The sequence below is a fragment of the Dendrobium catenatum genome, unplaced genomic scaffold, assembly GCF_001605985.2.
Source record: "Dendrobium catenatum unplaced genomic scaffold, ASM160598v2 fragScaff_scaffold_1288, whole genome shotgun sequence".
NCBI classification, from domain to species: Eukaryota; Viridiplantae; Streptophyta; class Magnoliopsida; order Asparagales; family Orchidaceae; genus Dendrobium; species Dendrobium catenatum.
In genome coordinates this window covers 49,892-67,009 of record NW_021319750.1, presented here as the reverse complement: position 1 = coordinate 67,009, position 17,118 = coordinate 49,892, and the positions used below count along the sequence as shown (strand labels likewise).

Here is a 17,118-nt window from a genome sequence, read left to right as displayed (position 1 = left end):
CCTAGAATGAATATCCTTGTAGAAAATGCATAATCACAGGTTCGAAGAAATGAAAAAAACCATCACATATGCACAGCTGTGTAGTATCACATTAACTTAAAGTAAAAGACTGTGTAAATGAGAACAAAATGCAGGTAATGTAAAACGGACTCATTTGTTTCTTGAAGATATAATATATGTTTCATTTCATGTTTAAAAATAAAACATTCATTTTTAAGGGATTTTGAAAGTTATTGTAGAGTCTATAATCAATATTGATTCCAAAATAAATCCAACCAAATGATAGAATATAGTAAATTCATCAATTTTCAAAGTATGGTTTCTAACTCCAAGCACCCAAATGAACCCTGACTGAATTATTTAACATAAAAGGGAAGTTATCTTTTGAAAACCAATTATAGAATTAATCCCATGAAACATTAAAGCAATATTTCTTATTAGGAGAATAGACCCTACCATTCCCATAAAGCTAATCAAGAGGAGGCTTTTCCTTCCTTTCCTGTCCATCAAAGATGATGCTACGGCAGTGCCTGTAAAGCAATGAAGTTTGCTTAAAGATGTGAATTATTTCTACTAATATATGCAGAAATATAATTCAACTATCATCAGCTTCGTTAGTGTTAGAATTAGAATTTGGGCGAACTCACCAAGGACATTCGATGCCCCAACAAAAGCACTAGCTGCTGCATCGGAAGCAATACCAGCACTTCGAAAGACTGATGTAGAATAGTAGACCACAGCATTTATTCCAGCAAGCTGCTGAAACAAGAATAATGCTGCCCCCACACTTACAACTACGTTTGTCAAGAATTGGTTAAAAGAAAACATGTTCAGTCTTCCTTAGTATGTAACTGACCACAGAAAAATGAGCCATGCTAATAATTGAGCATATAAAAAGCCCTATGCAATCAAAGCTGAGATCTGATGTAAAAAATTGTACATTTATCTGATAAAAAGTGCTAAACTAAAAGTGCTTCGCTAATTATCTTTCAAAAAATCAATTAAAATTATTTTTCTATTCATCCGTTCAACGTAAAAAGCAAATTCACTCACATCATAGTAAATAGAAGGCTCTGCTAAAACAGCTGTAGTACAATCTAAAAGCTTAACTCAGGGTGGAAAAATGGTTGGCATGAATAAAAGTTTGGGATGGTAAAAATAATTAGGAAAAAAAAAACTATAAAATCAATCAATTAAAGTTTAACAAACACCAAAGTTAATTATGATGTCATCCTTCGTCGGTGCAATTTTCCTTTCTTGCAATAAAAGTTTCCCTTTATCGAATTGAAGTCACTAGAGGCATGATTTGTATGGCCTAAAGGAATGGTTCAACGGCAGTCAAAATTCGTTTTACAAATAGACATCATTCATAAGCCTACAGAGACTGATTAGTGAAAGTTCTTTTAAATTACATATAGTTGTGATCTTTGATATGCCATAAGTCATAAAGTCATAAAAGGCATAAAAATTACAGCCTCATCACGCATAAAATAGTAGTAAGAAATTTGATACCATGCTAAATATGCAACTTAAGGAAAAATGAAAATTTAAGCAAGCAGTCCAATTTATCAGCACCGCAGATTGCAAAAAGCACAAAGCATACAATCTTGCAATCCGAATAGTAAATATAGATGCCCTAAGGTCATATGTACCTTTCCAGTACCGCTTACTGAAAAGATCAAACCAACCAGCATCTTGCTCTGTGCGACCTTGACCGCCTGCTTTAAGGTCATGCATAACCTCAGCAACTCTTTCTTTTCCATAGAGGATCCTTACAGCATTTTCTGCCTCACTAAATTTTCCTTGCTGAAAGAGCATCCCATTAAGTGCATTTAAATACTATTGCTGGGTTATAAAATGCATCAACAGTTTTCCAAGCAAAATAAATAGCGTGATAATTAGAACTATTCAGGATTTATTGAGATGAAGAAACCTGAACAAGCCAACGGGGGCTCTCAGGGGAGATAGCCATCCCTAGTGCCAACAGAATTGATGGAATAATTGCAATACCAAACATTGAGCGCCACCTGAATTATTTTAAAAAATAAAACAAATCACAATGGAAAATAAGAGAATTTAACACTCGTATAAAACTGAGTTCCAGAAAGTGTTGGTTGACTCCAAAAATGCATTGGAAAGATCTAGTCCTCTATTGCCTAGGTTTTGAGCACACATTGCCTAGACCCTATGCCAAGTTAGGTTCCTCAGGTCATGGCCAATCAGCGATGCTACTAGGTTTTAATTCACCCTAGACTAGTCTTGACCTACTTATGTGATGCAGTTGGACAATGCAAGGTAATCCTCAAATCTTTGAGGTTTCAATTGACCCTAAACTAATATTGACTTACCTCTATGACCAAGCGGGTCCAAAAATGAATCTAATCAACATCCTCTAGTGCTATTAACCCTAAATTGGTCCTAGCTTCATCTTCCACATATTGACCCCTTAATTAGTCTTGGTTAATCTCTATGGTCGTGATTAACTTTGGCCTACTAATGATTGACTATGATCTACTCTAAATTAACCTAAGTACTCATAAATGCCCTAAATTAGCTTTATTTAGTTATGTGCTCCCAACTAGACCAAGGTTAACTTAGGGGTGTAAAACATTGACTCGACCTGAACCGGACTAAAAAAATCTAGGTTTGGGCTAACCCATTTAATAAATGGATCAGGTTCAGGTTGACATGCGAACTCATTTTTTACCCAAAAATGTCTCGTTTCATTTTTTTTTCTTAATTTTTTTACTTGTAGGCATCTTTCTATTTTTTTATCAAATATGCTAAATTTATAGTTAACAAATTCTAATTTTTAACCAAAACAAACTAACGGGTCGGGTTCGAGTTGCTAGTGGATTGAGTTTGAGTTATTATTTTTGACCCATTTATTAAACAGGTAGGATTCGAGTTAACTGGATTTGGGTCAAATCAATTTAAAATATGATCCGAACCTAACTCGTCAACCCAATTTGACACCCCTAGCTAATCCTAGTTAGTTTAGTTGAGCCAATCAGTCTCTCTAAATTGGTGACCTCTAAATTGGTGCTAATTAATATCTTCACTCATGATTGACCTTTGGCTCAGTCATGATTGACCATAATTTGATTTAAACTAAACTATATGCTCAATGAAGCCCTAAATTGGCTTTTTGTGGCGACATGCTCCCTTAAACCCTTGGTTTAACCCTGGTAAATTTGGTTGAGTCAATTAGTTCTCTTAATACCTAAGTGACCCGTTCCCTTCGCTAGGTAAATTGATCCTCAATTGGGTCCTTAATCAACCATAAAGAACCCAATTTGGCCACATCTAGATTCAATTGGACATAGTTAATTGGATTGGTCAACCCCCATGGATCCACATAGCCTAAGTCTAACCCCATGGAACATTCAATAGAATAAATGGGTTAATTCTATAAACTAAATTTACTCAGTTAATTTAAGTCCACCAAATAAGTCATTAAACGATCAATTGACTTATTTGGTGAAAATGGGTTAATTCTATAAGCTAATGCTCATTTTGAATCAAATCCCTAAATTAGGTGTAATTATCTCGGTAAAATGATCTAGGTCCACCAAATAAGTCATTGAATGGTCAATTGACCAAATCCTTGCAATCTACCAGTCTTTAAAAATTCCTAACTCAGAGATCTAATAAATTAACACAATTCCAATTGCATGGAAAAATCCCAAAACATTTCATTCATTTAACTACAAAGCTTCTAATAAACATCAGAATTTAAATTCATAACAATAACTTTCATGATATACAATACTTGATCAAGTTTCATATCTTACTACTAAAACTAAGCATCAAAACATAGAATAGTTGATTCAAAACCGATCATCACTTAGGCTCAATCTTGTCTTTCCCTTTACCTGAAACAATAGCCATAGTAATTTCTGGTGAGCTATAATGCTCAATAAGATAAACAACTCAAATATAATTTTCAAATATTCAAGGAAATAAAAAAATATGATATGTTAATCATGAACTAGACTTAAAATTTAAACTATAATCATAGGCTAATCTTGTACATTACTTGTAATCATTGTAAAGTGAAATTTGTTCGAGTAATAACACAGGATAACAATAAGTGAAGTAATCTTATTGTAAGGAACTTTCAAAGAGATGTTTAATGTACAAACATTATATGATTACACTAATCAAACATACAAGTATCAAAATAATAAAATAATCATATAATAATATTTATTTGCTTATTTTATTTATTTCTTATCATAGACTATCTTATCTACATAGATTGATGTATGGATTCATCAGCAATACAAAAATAGTAGATAATAACAGACCCACACCACATACCATAGGGACATAATCGAGCCCAAATGCTAAATAATAAGGTTTAATAAAGCCTAGTTGAAATCAAAGATTATCACTATTTGAACTACTTGAGGAACTTTTTTTCTTTGTAAAGGCTCACCTATATTGCCCTGCATATAGAGTTATCGTAAATATATCATTGACAATCTATCACACCTAACATAAACTTTCGTAAGCTTATTGCATGTCCATTATTGAACATTTAAATCATATATCTTAATTTATAAACATGCAAATCAACATTCTGCATCAATCAGTAACTTGTATGATATATTTAAGCTACTGTAAATCAACATTCTGCATCAATCAGTAATTTAATGAAGTGTTGGTAGAGTTCTATACTTCAAATATGTTTTTTTCACAATTTAAAATTGATGTAATAATTTAATCATGAATGGTATGATGCAGACATGTACTTTGCAATATGAAGACTTTCTAACACCTTGTTTGCATATTACATATATATTTACATGTAAAAAACTAAAATATACTTTATAAATTAGAAATTCAGTGACCAATTGATGATCAATAATGACATAAGTCTCCACACAATGATCAATACGAAATATCATTCTTTTAACAATAATCTACAAAATGCAAAAAAAAAAAAACCCAGATTTCACCTGACCAACCTATTATCCTACTTGTCCTCCACCTTTGTCCCCACCAGCTCTTGGTTTTGGCTTTTGCTACTTAGAGATTTAGGTAAAATGAGGTAATGAGGATAGTGCTTGCTACATAGGAAATACTACATTTAAAAACGATATTTATAACAACAAAATCTAATATCCGTTTCCGTCTTCACAAAGTTGATTTCTAAGTCATTGCAAACATCACTTGGTTGAACTTTAAGTGGAAATTTAAATGCAAAGCTACAGGATACACACCCCCCCTATGTAGCACCGATACTCCTATTTACGAGGCATGCTGCATCGAACACGCGTCGGAAATGGATACACCTCCGATACGGCACGGATACGTGTCAGATACGGCTTTGCAATGTCCAATTAAAATATATTTAAATTTGACAGGACACATATCGGATACGCGTGTCCGGTTAAAAAATGAAAAAATAAAAAAAAACGGAGCTGCAATTCGCTCTATTCATTTCGGCTACCCGCTCGATATCCCTATTCATTTATGCGTCTTAAACATTTCCGCAAGATAGGTTTTTCGTTTCCGCACAGGCGTTCGTCTTCTTCGTTGTAGTCGAAGGAGCAGCTTGAAGACGCCAGCATAGAAGTGGGCAAGATCATCCTTCATCAACGAAGAGGCTCGACGACGCAAGCATTAAAGCCGATAGGATTATCCTTTGTTGACAAAGCAGCTCAATGACGCGAACAATGAAGGTGACACGACCAGTGAAGGTGACACAAGCAGTGAAGGTTCGTTTCCGCACAGGCGTTCGTCTTCTTCGTTGTAGTCGAAGGAGCGATTTGAAGATGCCAGCATAGAAGTGGGCAAGATCATCCTTCGTAGACAAAGAGGCTCATCGACGCAAGCATTAAAGCCGACAGGATTATCGTTCGTTGACAAAGCAGCTCAACGACACGAATAGTGAAGGTGACACGAGCAGTGAAGGTTCGTTTTGTTCGTTTTCTTCATTGTAGGCTCGGTACCGGAAGTCGGTACTGCTCGGTACCGCTCGATACCCGAACTCGATGCAGCTCGGTACTGGTCGGTACCTCTCCGCTGGACTTCTTTTTAACCTAGCAAGGAATCCACATTACAGAATGCCTTTACCTACGCATAAAATAATAATCTTGCAGGATATATGCCACCAGGATATAATGTCATTAGAACAAAGTTGTTGCAAAGAGAGGGATAATATTGAGAACTTGCTCGAGCCTACTAGAGGAGTTTGAAAGTAAAAATGAGTTACTTTGGTTTGTGATGGGTGGACAGATTCACAAAGAAGATCACTTATCAACTTCATGGCTGTAACAAAGAGCTATCATATGTTTATCAAAGATGTAAACTGTGAAGGACATTACAAGGATAAGTTCTACATTTCTAATTTAATAAAAAAAATTATCATGATGGTGGGGCCTTCAAAGGTCATTACTGATAATGCAGCTATTTGTAGAGCTGCAGGTCTACTTGTAGAGCAAGACTATCCTCATATTTTATGGATACCATGTATTGTGCACACACTTAATCTTACCTTGAAGAACATTTGTGCAGCTAAGAATACCGAGGCAAACAAAATCACCTGCAATGAATGTCATTGGATCACAGTGATTATTGGAGATGCAGTTGTAATTAGGAATTTTATTATGAATCACTCAATGAGACTCTCTATGTTTAATGATTTCTCTAATTTGATGATGCTTGCAGTTGCTGAAACTCATTTGCCTCAATTATAATGATGTTGAGAAGATTAAAAAAAAAAGCTCTTCAAGCTATGGTGATCAGTGACAAATGATCATGTTATAGGGAAGATGATATTGGAAAGGCTAGGTATGTAAAGGAGAAGCTTTTAGATGATTTATAGATACAATTTATGAGATGTTGAGAGTAGCTGATACGGATAAGTCTTGTTTACATCTCATTTATGAGATGTGGGATTCAATGCTAGCCAAAACAAAAGAAATTAAATATAGATATGAGAGTAATTCACTTCATGAAAATTCAAGCTTTTAGGATGTTATTTATGTTATTATAGAAGATATGTGGAGCAAAAGTAATGCACATTTACTGATGTAGGCAAGGGGGAGGGGGGTCAAATCAAATCATAATATTTGATTTTTGACTTCCCTAGCTCATTAATGTCTAGTGAAAGATTAGCTTATTATGAGCTAATGTTTAGTTATGAAATTAAAATTGAAGTGTGCAAGCTTTTGGGTGAGTGAAACTTGCCTTTTCCACTTCCTGTTACCTCTTGAGCTGCTGCGGTTTTCTGCTGGTTTTCCTCCCATGAATTGCTTCGGTTTCTCTGTCCCGTGGTCCCCTTTCTCTCATTAAAAGTGGTGGCTGTTTGGTTGCTGAAAACCGTGACTTACCTGTTGGATTCCTGCACTTGGCTATTGAAACCGTGGCCTCCTCCTTGAGAATTGTTGTGCCGTTTGGGATTTTTATAACAAAAAACTCCTGGTTTCCTGTGTTGAAACCGTGGCATTGACTCTGTATTTGGCTGGTTTCGTGGCCTTGTTCTGCTTGGAAATGGCAGTGACTCTTGGGATATCATGCAAGGTGACTTTTGGCCTTTCATTTCTATTATTTTTATATGAGATTTGAGGGGGTTTTGGGCTGTTAAGTTTCCCCTATTGCCTATATATATGAGATGTTTTGTGATGAAATATGAAGTGAATGTGATATGTGATTTTTGGAAAAAAAATCTTTGTTAACCTGCGGGTTGCTTGAAAATCCTGCGGGCTCTTTCCACCCTTCTTTCTCATCCCCTCCGGAAATCCTGCGGGCTCTTTCCATCTTCTTCTTGGCTTCTAATCTCTTTGTCTCTCTGCAAGTGCCACTCCATCTGTATATTTCTTCTCCAAGTGCAGCAATTTTAGGGTGTCGTCTTGTTTAAGTCTTAATTTCTTAAGTTTGTAAGTCCTTTTCTAAGTGTCGTTTGTAAGCGTCTTGTAAGAGTCTTTATGATATAAAAAGTTTGTTTTTGTCTAATTCGTTTAGTTTTTGTGAGATATTGTAATCTTCTATTATCTAGCAAGAGTTTCTTTTGTTAGCAAAAATTTGGGGCCCTCTCCCAAATTTTTGCTTGCATCAATTTGGTATCAGAGCAAGTTAGGAAATCCTAGGTTTGTGTTTGTCAAGTTGAAGTTGTCAAATTTTATTGTGAGTTTGTCAAGTTTTGTCGTGTTGTGTCATGAATCTTATTGTGAGTCTAAGCTTAGGTTGATTTTTTTTAGTCTTTTTTGAGTCTGTAAAAAAATGAAAAATAACAAAAAATAGCTTAATTTATGGAGGAGTTCAATCATGACAATCCTGATGTCCCACTCCCGTTGGACAGATGGATTCCTACAGAAGGTGATTCAACGGATCCGCTTTAAGATCGGCTATACAAGCTTTAGTATCACATGTTCCTATGTGATCAAAAATTCGAAAAGTACAAAAGATATCTACAACAACAATTTGAAAAGAATCAGGAAGAAATTTTGAAGAGATTTGGAGAGAAACTCAAAGAACTGGATGAGCACTATTCACCTCCTCAAGGGAATCAACAACCAACTCATCAGGAGCTGAGTTTGCAAGAAGGGGAGTTTGATGTAGGCAAAGGGGGGTCAAATCAAATCATAATATTTGATTTTTGACTTCCCTAGCTCATTAATGTCTAGTGAAAGATTAGCTTATTATGAGCTAATGTTTAGTTATGAAATTAAAATTGAAGTGTGCAAGCTTTTGGGTGAGTGAAACTTGCCTTTTCCACTTCCTGTTACCTCTTGAGCTGCTGCGGTTTTCTGCTGGTTTTCCTCCCATGAATTGCTTCGGTTTCTCTGTCCCGTGGTCCCCTTTCTCTCATTAAAAGTGGTGGCTGTTTGGTTGCTGAAAACTGTGAATTACATGTTGGATTCCTGTGCTTGGCTATTGAAACCGTGACCTCCTCCTTGAGAATTGTTGTGCCGTTTGGGATTTCTATAACAAAAAAACTCCTGATTTCCTGTGTTGAAACCGTGGCATTGGCTTTGTATTTGGCTGGTTTCGTGGCCTTGTTCTGCTTGGAAATGGCAGTGACTCTTGGGATATCATGCAAGGTGACTTTTGGCCTTTCATTTCTATTATTTTTATATGGGATTTGAGGGGGTTTTGGGCTGTTAAGTTTCTCCCCTATTGCCTATATATGAGATGTTTTGTGATGAAATAAAAAGTGAATGCGATCTGTGATTTTTGGAAAAAAATCTTTGTTAACCTGCGGGTTGCTTGGAAATCCTGCGGGCTCTTTCCACCCTTCTTTCTCATCCCCTCCGGAAATCCTGCGGGCTCTTTCCACCCTTCTTCTTGGCTTCTAATCTCTTCGTCTCTCCGCAAGTGCCACTCCATCTGTATCTTTCTTCTCCAAGTGCAGCAATTTTAGGGTGTCGTCTAGTTTAAGTCTTTATTTCTTAAGTTTGTAAGTCCTTTTCTAAGTGTCGATTGTAAGCATCTTGTAAGAGTCTTTATGATATAAAAAGTTTGTTTTTTGTCTAATTCGTTTAGTTTTTGTGAGATATTGTAATCTTCTATTATCTAGCAAGAGTTTCTTTTGTTAGCAAAAATTTGGGGCCCTCTCCCAAATTTTTGCTTGCATCATTTACATTGTTTAGCTCACTCACTAAATCCTAGGTAAATTTCAATATTTTTTCATTATTAATCCACAATATGGCCAAGAGTTTTCTTAGATTATTTTGCCTTTGACGAGACTAACTTAGCAGTTAGTATCTTTCATATGGACTGCAGAGTGTGAGGAGAGTTTTTAGCTGTTGACGGATCGGTTGAAATTTGTTGTGATTCTGACCATTCCTTCATGTACATATGATTTTCAGGTTTTCAGTGATGCATCATTGATAGGTTTGGGATACATACCGATGCAGTACGGTATAGTTATTGCATATGTGGCTCGACAATTAAAACCACATGAGAGGAAATACCCGATACATGATCTAGAGTTAGCTGCTGTTGCATTTGCATTAAAGATTTGGAGGCATTATTTATACGGAGTCAGATGCGAGATCTTAACTGACTATCAGAACTTGAAGTATATTTTTATTGAGAAGAATCTGAATTTGAGGCAGAGAAGGTGGTTAGAGTTGATCAAGGATCATGATTTGTCTATTCATATTCAGCTTGATAAGACAAATGTAGTAGCAGATGCTTCGAGTAGGAAGTCATCATATATTTCTATTTCGTTGCTTACTTCTTTAATTCTTATTCGAGATTTGGATAAGTTAGAAATATATATGATATTTGTTAATACAAATTCGAGTTTGTTAGCTTAGATGATTATTCAATGTACTTTGCATGAAAGAATTCATGAAGCTCAAAAATCAGATATAGAGTATCTAAAGTTGAGTAATAAGATTAAGGCTGGTAAGACACTTAAACTTTTAATATATGATTATGGAGTCATTTTTTTGCAATGATAGATTATGGGTTCCATCGGTTGGTGATCTGAGAGCTGAGATTCTACATGAGACACATTATTCAAGTTATACTATTCATCCAAGAAGTAGCAAGATGTAGGAATATTTTGGTGGCAACAATTAGGCGATCTTTTGTAGTCGTTACCTATCTCTGAATGGAAATAGGAGGTGACAATGGATTTTGCTATGGATTTTTTCAGATCGAGGCAGGGACATGATGTCACATGGGTTATAGTTGATCGACTGACAAAGTCAGCACATTTCATTTCAAATCGACAGATTGATCCAATTGACAAGTTAGCAAAGAAATATGTCAGGGATATTATCATATTACATGGTGTGCCGAAGGTGATTGTATTCGATTGTGACGATCGATTTACCTCAAGATTATGAAGAGGCATTTAGCAGGGGCTTGGTACAAAATTGTACTTTAGTACGACTTTATATCCTCAGACAGACGGGCAGTCCGAAAAGACAATTCAAGTATTGGAGGATCTTTTGAGACTCTATGTTCTGGATTTTGGCAGCAGTTAGGAGGATCATATCTCACTAGTAAAGTTTGCATATAATAATAGTTATCAATCCAGCATAGGTATGGCTCCTTACGAAGTTCTGTACAGGAGAAAATACAGAACCCCTTTGTCTTTGATAGAGGTGGAGGATAGATAGGTGATATGATATACTTTTATGGATGACACTACAACAAAAATTCATCGATTCAGAGAAAAATTGAGCGTCGCATACGATAGGTAGAAAAAAATATTAAGAAAAAAAACAAGCTAGTAAAATTTCAGGTTGGTATTTTGTTTATGTCCAAGTCTGTTCGATGAAAAATGTCAGCAAATTTGGAAGAATCAGTAAGTTGAGTCCAATATACATTGGACCTTTTAGGATTGTTGAAAGGATTGGTAGTTCTGCTCATAGGTTTATATTATCCGATCATATGTCAGATATACATAAAGGATTCATGTAGCCAACCCTACGTAGTGGGACAAAGGCTTAATGTTGTTGTTGTTGTTGTTGTCAGATATACATAGTGTATTTCATATATCTTCTAGGAGAAAGTAAATATCTGATTATGGGAAGATATTATCTTATGATGATGTTGAGGTTCATCCGAGGCTACACTATAGGGAAGTGTTAGATAGGATTCTAGCGTACGATATTAGAAAATTGAGTAAATAGATTCTGATGGTCAAGGTGCACTGGAAGCACATGAATGTAATAGAGACTACTTGGGAGAAAGAATCTGAGACAAAACAGTTATATCCAGATTTATTCTGACTTATTTTGATCTGAGAATGTCGAGGGTAACTCAAAAATTTATAAAAGCTATTTTTACATATAATAGTAAAAAAATATTTTGAGAGTTATTATAAGTCTCAATCACAAACCGTCTTCGCCAAAACATATATATTGTTGTGTTTTAGTTTCACTAAATTTTTCATAATTTTTGAACATCGGTACAATTCCTTAAGAAATTGACATAGATTGGTACAATTAGCCTTTTTGGGATTGTTAGATGTCTATTTTACAAACTGATTTCACCTGATCATTTTAAACATGTTTAGCTAACTTTTGAATATTTTCTCGTCATTTTTGGATCTCTGAATTTGAAAATATAAAGGAATTTATATGATATTTGTATTTAAATGGCATAATTACTATTTTACCTATTAATATATTATATATATTATTATATTATATAAATCCTAATCTATTATCAAATTTCTATTAAATTCTATTTCCCCTATTTAATTTCTAGCAATAGAGAATACTTTTGGAAATTTAAGAGAAAAAGAGGAGAGAGAAGAAGAAAAGCTAGGGTTTGACGGTCGTAGAGCAGTTTTTGTCCATTGGCCAAGTTGAGAAATTTATGTCTTAATGTAGATCAAGTTTAGCCTATTTCAATTATTTGATATTTTTGAGATTTTTCCGATTAAATTTGTATTTTTGTTACCACAAAATAAGAATAACGTAAAATTTTTACCATGCAACTTTTTATATGTTATAGAAATTAATATTATGAACATTTTGAATATATTTTAGAAATTTTTTGTAGGGTGAATTTGAAAAAGCAATAATTTTCTCCAATTTAAAATTTTATTTTGACATATAAAAATAGTGCTTTAGTTTAATTAAAGCTTCATAATGATGTTTTACACAATCTCTGTTAATTTTGAGTTCCCAAGGAACCACGAATGAAAGCCTACCTCTACACACGCCATCTTATAAAAAATTTATAAGCATCATGTAACTCATCTTTGGGGGATCATCATTTTTTTATACCATCTAGAAACAATCAATAAAATGAACAAAAAATAAAAAGAAGTCCTAACTTCCAAAAAATTCCACTTGACCTATTTAGTTCACATCTCCCGATACCATCCTTATAATAGTTGAACCAACTAATCTCTCCCTCTCAATCCTCTAAGGTCCATCATTTAAATGTTAACAAAAACTAGAATAACTCATTCTATTTGAGGCAAGCATAGGAAAGTAAAACTTTTCTTCCTACTCATTGCCAACAATTCCCAACAATAAGTACCCTACTTATGAAGTGAGGGAAATCAAGGTGTAAGACGAATGATAAATCAAATGATAAAACATGACAAGCAAAAACCCAGCCCACCTATAGTTTCCGGGTGATAGAATCTTGCCTAAGACCTAGTGAATAATATTTATAACTATTCTCGCACATTAGGTTGTTGAATGATCAAGAAAGATAGTGAGAAACTTGAGGAATTCAGGATCTCCTTTTATATTAATGGTGATTAGTGATGTCATAGGAATTCTCCTTAAAAATATTAAATATTAAATATTAATTGTGCGTGGATCTCTTATAATGAAAAAGCTTGGTGCGCTGTCTGTAATAGCAAATGACCACTCAGTATAGACACATTGCATTTTGAACAAAACATGTATAATGATAGATACTTGAAAAAATATAACTTAGAAATATAAAGTTAGAGATGCATACCATATAGGGTTTCCTGATAATGGAAGTCCAACTACGAGAGCAGCAAGAATTCCAATACAAATGAAAAGCTGGTTAACAGATCCAAGTGCCCCGCGAATTTCAGTTGGAGATATCTGAATATATGAAAATATTCAACAATAAAGACCTTCCTTTAGCTACAGAGACATACTTAAAAAGCCTATTAATCTCTTGTTCCAAACACCTCTGATATGTAAAGTGGAACGACTGCTGAAGTGATACCAATCCCAATACCAGCAAGTAATCGACCAATCAACATTGCTTCTACGCTCTGAGCAGTAGTACTGTAATAGTCTTCACAAAAAAATGAGACACTACGAACGCATTAAGTCTACGCTTATTAATATTGCAATTACAGGATGCTGAAACAAAACCTGAGAAAAGCACCAACTACTAGTGGAATTGCATCAAGCTTAAAAGTTTTTGTTCGGCCAAATTTATCAGCCAATGCTCCGCCAGTGAAAGAACCAACCGTAGCTCCAGCAAGTAGCATGCTAACTACCCAACCTGTACCAAAGAATGTGACTAATATATGAACATTAAACCTTTCAAATTCATCAAAGATATCCTATACCATATTGGGCTTTCATATGATAAGATGAGCTAGATTACAAACACTACTGTAACTCCTAGTAGAAATTTTAGATTCATAAAATATATGAAGATCCATTTCAAAAGATTTTCTCTAATAATGAGAAAGAAGTTATTGTTCATTAATTCCAAGTTTATTAAACCAAACATTAAGTTTCCTAAAATTACTATAAAGTTGATACCTTGTAGGACAGCATTTTCAGTAATAAGAAGATCTTGAGAAAGATATTCAAGGGCGCCATTCACAACCCTGAGAATAATAGAAATTAAAGTAGGATAATAAAACATTTATTATGTTCCAATCATAATAGAAATATTTTCATACTCCAAAAGTTCATGGCTTGCAAGTTTCATATCAACATCATTAGCATTAGGGGATAATTTTTCTTTCTTGATGAAGAAATATTTAATTGTGAGGTTAAGAACAATGAAATAAATTAAATGGAAGAATCCTTCATTGCTCTGTGTCAAATTTCTATGGAAAACACAGTATGAAAGGTGATATATCACCACTAGTTTTAGGAACATACCCAAGGTGATATCCGAACAAAATTGCACCCAAGCAAGCAATACCAACATATGGCAAAACTGTACCAGAAGATTTCTCTTTTAGTTTAATAGAAGGGTTATCCTCAAGATCACCTGAAATGCGATCAGTTTCCACCCTACTTCAGAATAAATTTTCAAGTAGTACATCAAGAGTATGATAGGTATACAATGGGAAAAATAAAGAAGTACAATCAAATGTAAAAACTTCTAATTTTCCTGCTTCCTCCAAGAAATACCCTGATATTGATCCAAAGAATGGCATGAAATGCACGAATTTAGAAGGTTGTCTAAAGCTACCATGTAATAGTGAAAGACAGTGAAAGATGAGATTAAAAGCAAACCAATGATTAAAATTTAATTCAAAAAAGTATTTTAAGCATATTATGATTGCACTGTCAAATGAATGACATCAATTATGATGTGTTTACTCTCTCATACAAAACCACTAAAAGATGGTAGTTCTAAGGTTCTCCGTATGAGTTCACCGCACATTGCGCTACATTTTAAATTTTGATATAAGTATCCAAGCAATTTTCTTTTAGCAGAAGAAGCAAAATCTCATCCAGTCCCTTCATGTCGCCAACCCCAAGTAGTGGGATAAATGCTTGATGTTGTTGTTGTTGTTGACAGAAGAAAAATCTCATCCAGTACCTTACTTGTCACTGATGTATTCACACACATTTATATTAAGCTATTTTATCTAACCAGAGTAAGCAGGTTAAACCTGTTCATTATTCAAAAGGTAAAATCTCATATCCTAATATACTGAAACATCATAGTTTCAAAACTTCTTTGCACCCATTAATTCAGTATTAATGGTTAACTGTTTCAAACATATAAGAGAAAAGCTTCAAAGACAACTATTTTGCTAATGAGTTCCACATAAATCATAACTGTGTTAATAAGTTGCAACCTGCAAGGGCTATTTATGTTTAAAGGCAAAAATTGAATTGTTGATTCATAGATCTTAAGCTCTAGTTAATTGTAGGTTAACATATGCTAAAACATTACGGGGAATTTACATGTATGACACGTAAGTCTATTCTATTTACATTTTTAACATATAAGACTTTCTATTCACTAAACCACCACCATCTATTAAATTGTCATCCCAAAATGTCGGGGCACAACCTGCTGTCGTAGGTGCTCCTACACATGCACCCACGAGTCCCAATCTCCACGCACCCATTTCATTCCCTGTATTTTATTTTATGGATTGTGCGGATTATATGAGTAAATAGAAAGTTTTTGATGCTAAATGTGTAAATGGGATAGAATTAAGTGTTATGTATGTAAATCCCCCTAACATTGCAACAAGTACCAATAATTAAGTTGAACCAATCATACTGGAAAACTGCAACAATCATCCAGGCAATCCTATGTAGACACAACCCACGACATTCAGCACAATTTTCTCACATCAAAACTAACTTAAAAAAAGGGTTGACGCTAACCTACAAACACCATGCGTTAAAAAAGATCTCATTTGTGTCTTGCTTTGATTGTCAACAAAATTCGCCAACTACAACGAATCTTAAGGAGCAATTCCTTAAAAAGTAAACGGCCAGTGTCAATTAAATAAGATGATCGTAATTAATGAAATCAGAACCGTAATCAAAGCACAGCATTACAGAAGACATCATATTTTCGTAGTTCATTCCAACCAAAAAGCCACAATCGAGTGCAATCACCTGTGAAAGCGTGATATACCATGTAACTGAAAACAAGCACAAAACCTCAAAAAGAAAAAAAAAACGGACCAGCAGCGGAAGCACGTATTGATCCAGCTTTCCCACTCGGCCTCAAGACACTCTCCATCCCCGTCTTCATCCGAGTTAATCCCATCTCGAGCAATCCAATCCGCGTCGCCCCGCAGCAAAATCTCTTTACGGGCATTAATAAAGCCGGCTTATGATCTAATCCCCTCTCACGAATGGCACAATACCCCACAGAAACCCTACCTTTGATCGATAACCCCGCGCCAGCTACAATCCCACCACCGCCAGAAATCGCGACTGAAAACATCTTTCTCGCAGTCCGAGGGTCAAACCGCTTACACTGGGGGAAAGCGATATGGCTTTTACCTCCAACCACAGAAGACCGTACTTGCGCGCCGAGCATTCCACCCATTATACTTTATGATTTCCGTCATCACATTAAAAAATAATAAAAAAAGGATTTTTATGCATATCATTTTATTTCATATTATTTAGATATCAATGTTAGATATTATATCTATATTATCTATATAATAAATATAAGTATATATAATGAAATATTAAAATTCATAAGATGATATGGATGATAAAAATAAATATATAAGTTATATATTTGATATCAAAATTTTATATGAACCGTAGAAATATAATATTAAAATTTTAAATGTTATATATGTAAATATCATAATATAAAGTGGTGTGTATGTAAATTTTCAAAAAAATATTATTATTATTAAAACAAAACCCCATAAAAATTACTCGATTAAGTTAAATTTCAGAATAGTCTTCCTCCTCTTCTCCTCTTCTCTTCTTGCCTTGGCCCCCCTCTTGTGAAGAATGAGGG

The 17,118-nt window shown here is 34.5% G+C and overlaps 1 protein-coding gene across 1 annotated transcript in view; it reads right to left on the bottom strand.

The window, feature by feature from the left end:
* LOC110092215 (plastidic glucose transporter 4) overlaps positions 1-16,698 on the bottom strand; it is a 28,683-nt gene extending 11,985 nt beyond the window's left edge. Inside the window, exons 1-10 of the mRNA XM_020816666.2 lie at positions 16,317-16,698; positions 14,538-14,649; positions 14,190-14,257; positions 13,791-13,923; positions 13,601-13,700; positions 13,399-13,511; positions 1,934-2,027; positions 1,653-1,806; positions 648-794; positions 457-530 (exon numbers count right to left, since the gene is read on the bottom strand). Coding sequence (XP_020672325.2) covers positions 457-530; positions 648-794; positions 1,653-1,806; positions 1,934-2,027; positions 13,399-13,511; positions 13,601-13,700; positions 13,791-13,923; positions 14,190-14,257; positions 14,538-14,649; positions 16,317-16,686 — 1,365 coding nt within the window. The 5' untranslated portion in view covers positions 16,687-16,698. The remainder of the gene's footprint in view (positions 1-456; positions 531-647; positions 795-1,652; positions 1,807-1,933; positions 2,028-13,398; positions 13,512-13,600; positions 13,701-13,790; positions 13,924-14,189; positions 14,258-14,537; positions 14,650-16,316) is intronic.
* Between the last annotated feature and the right edge of the window lie 420 nt (positions 16,699-17,118).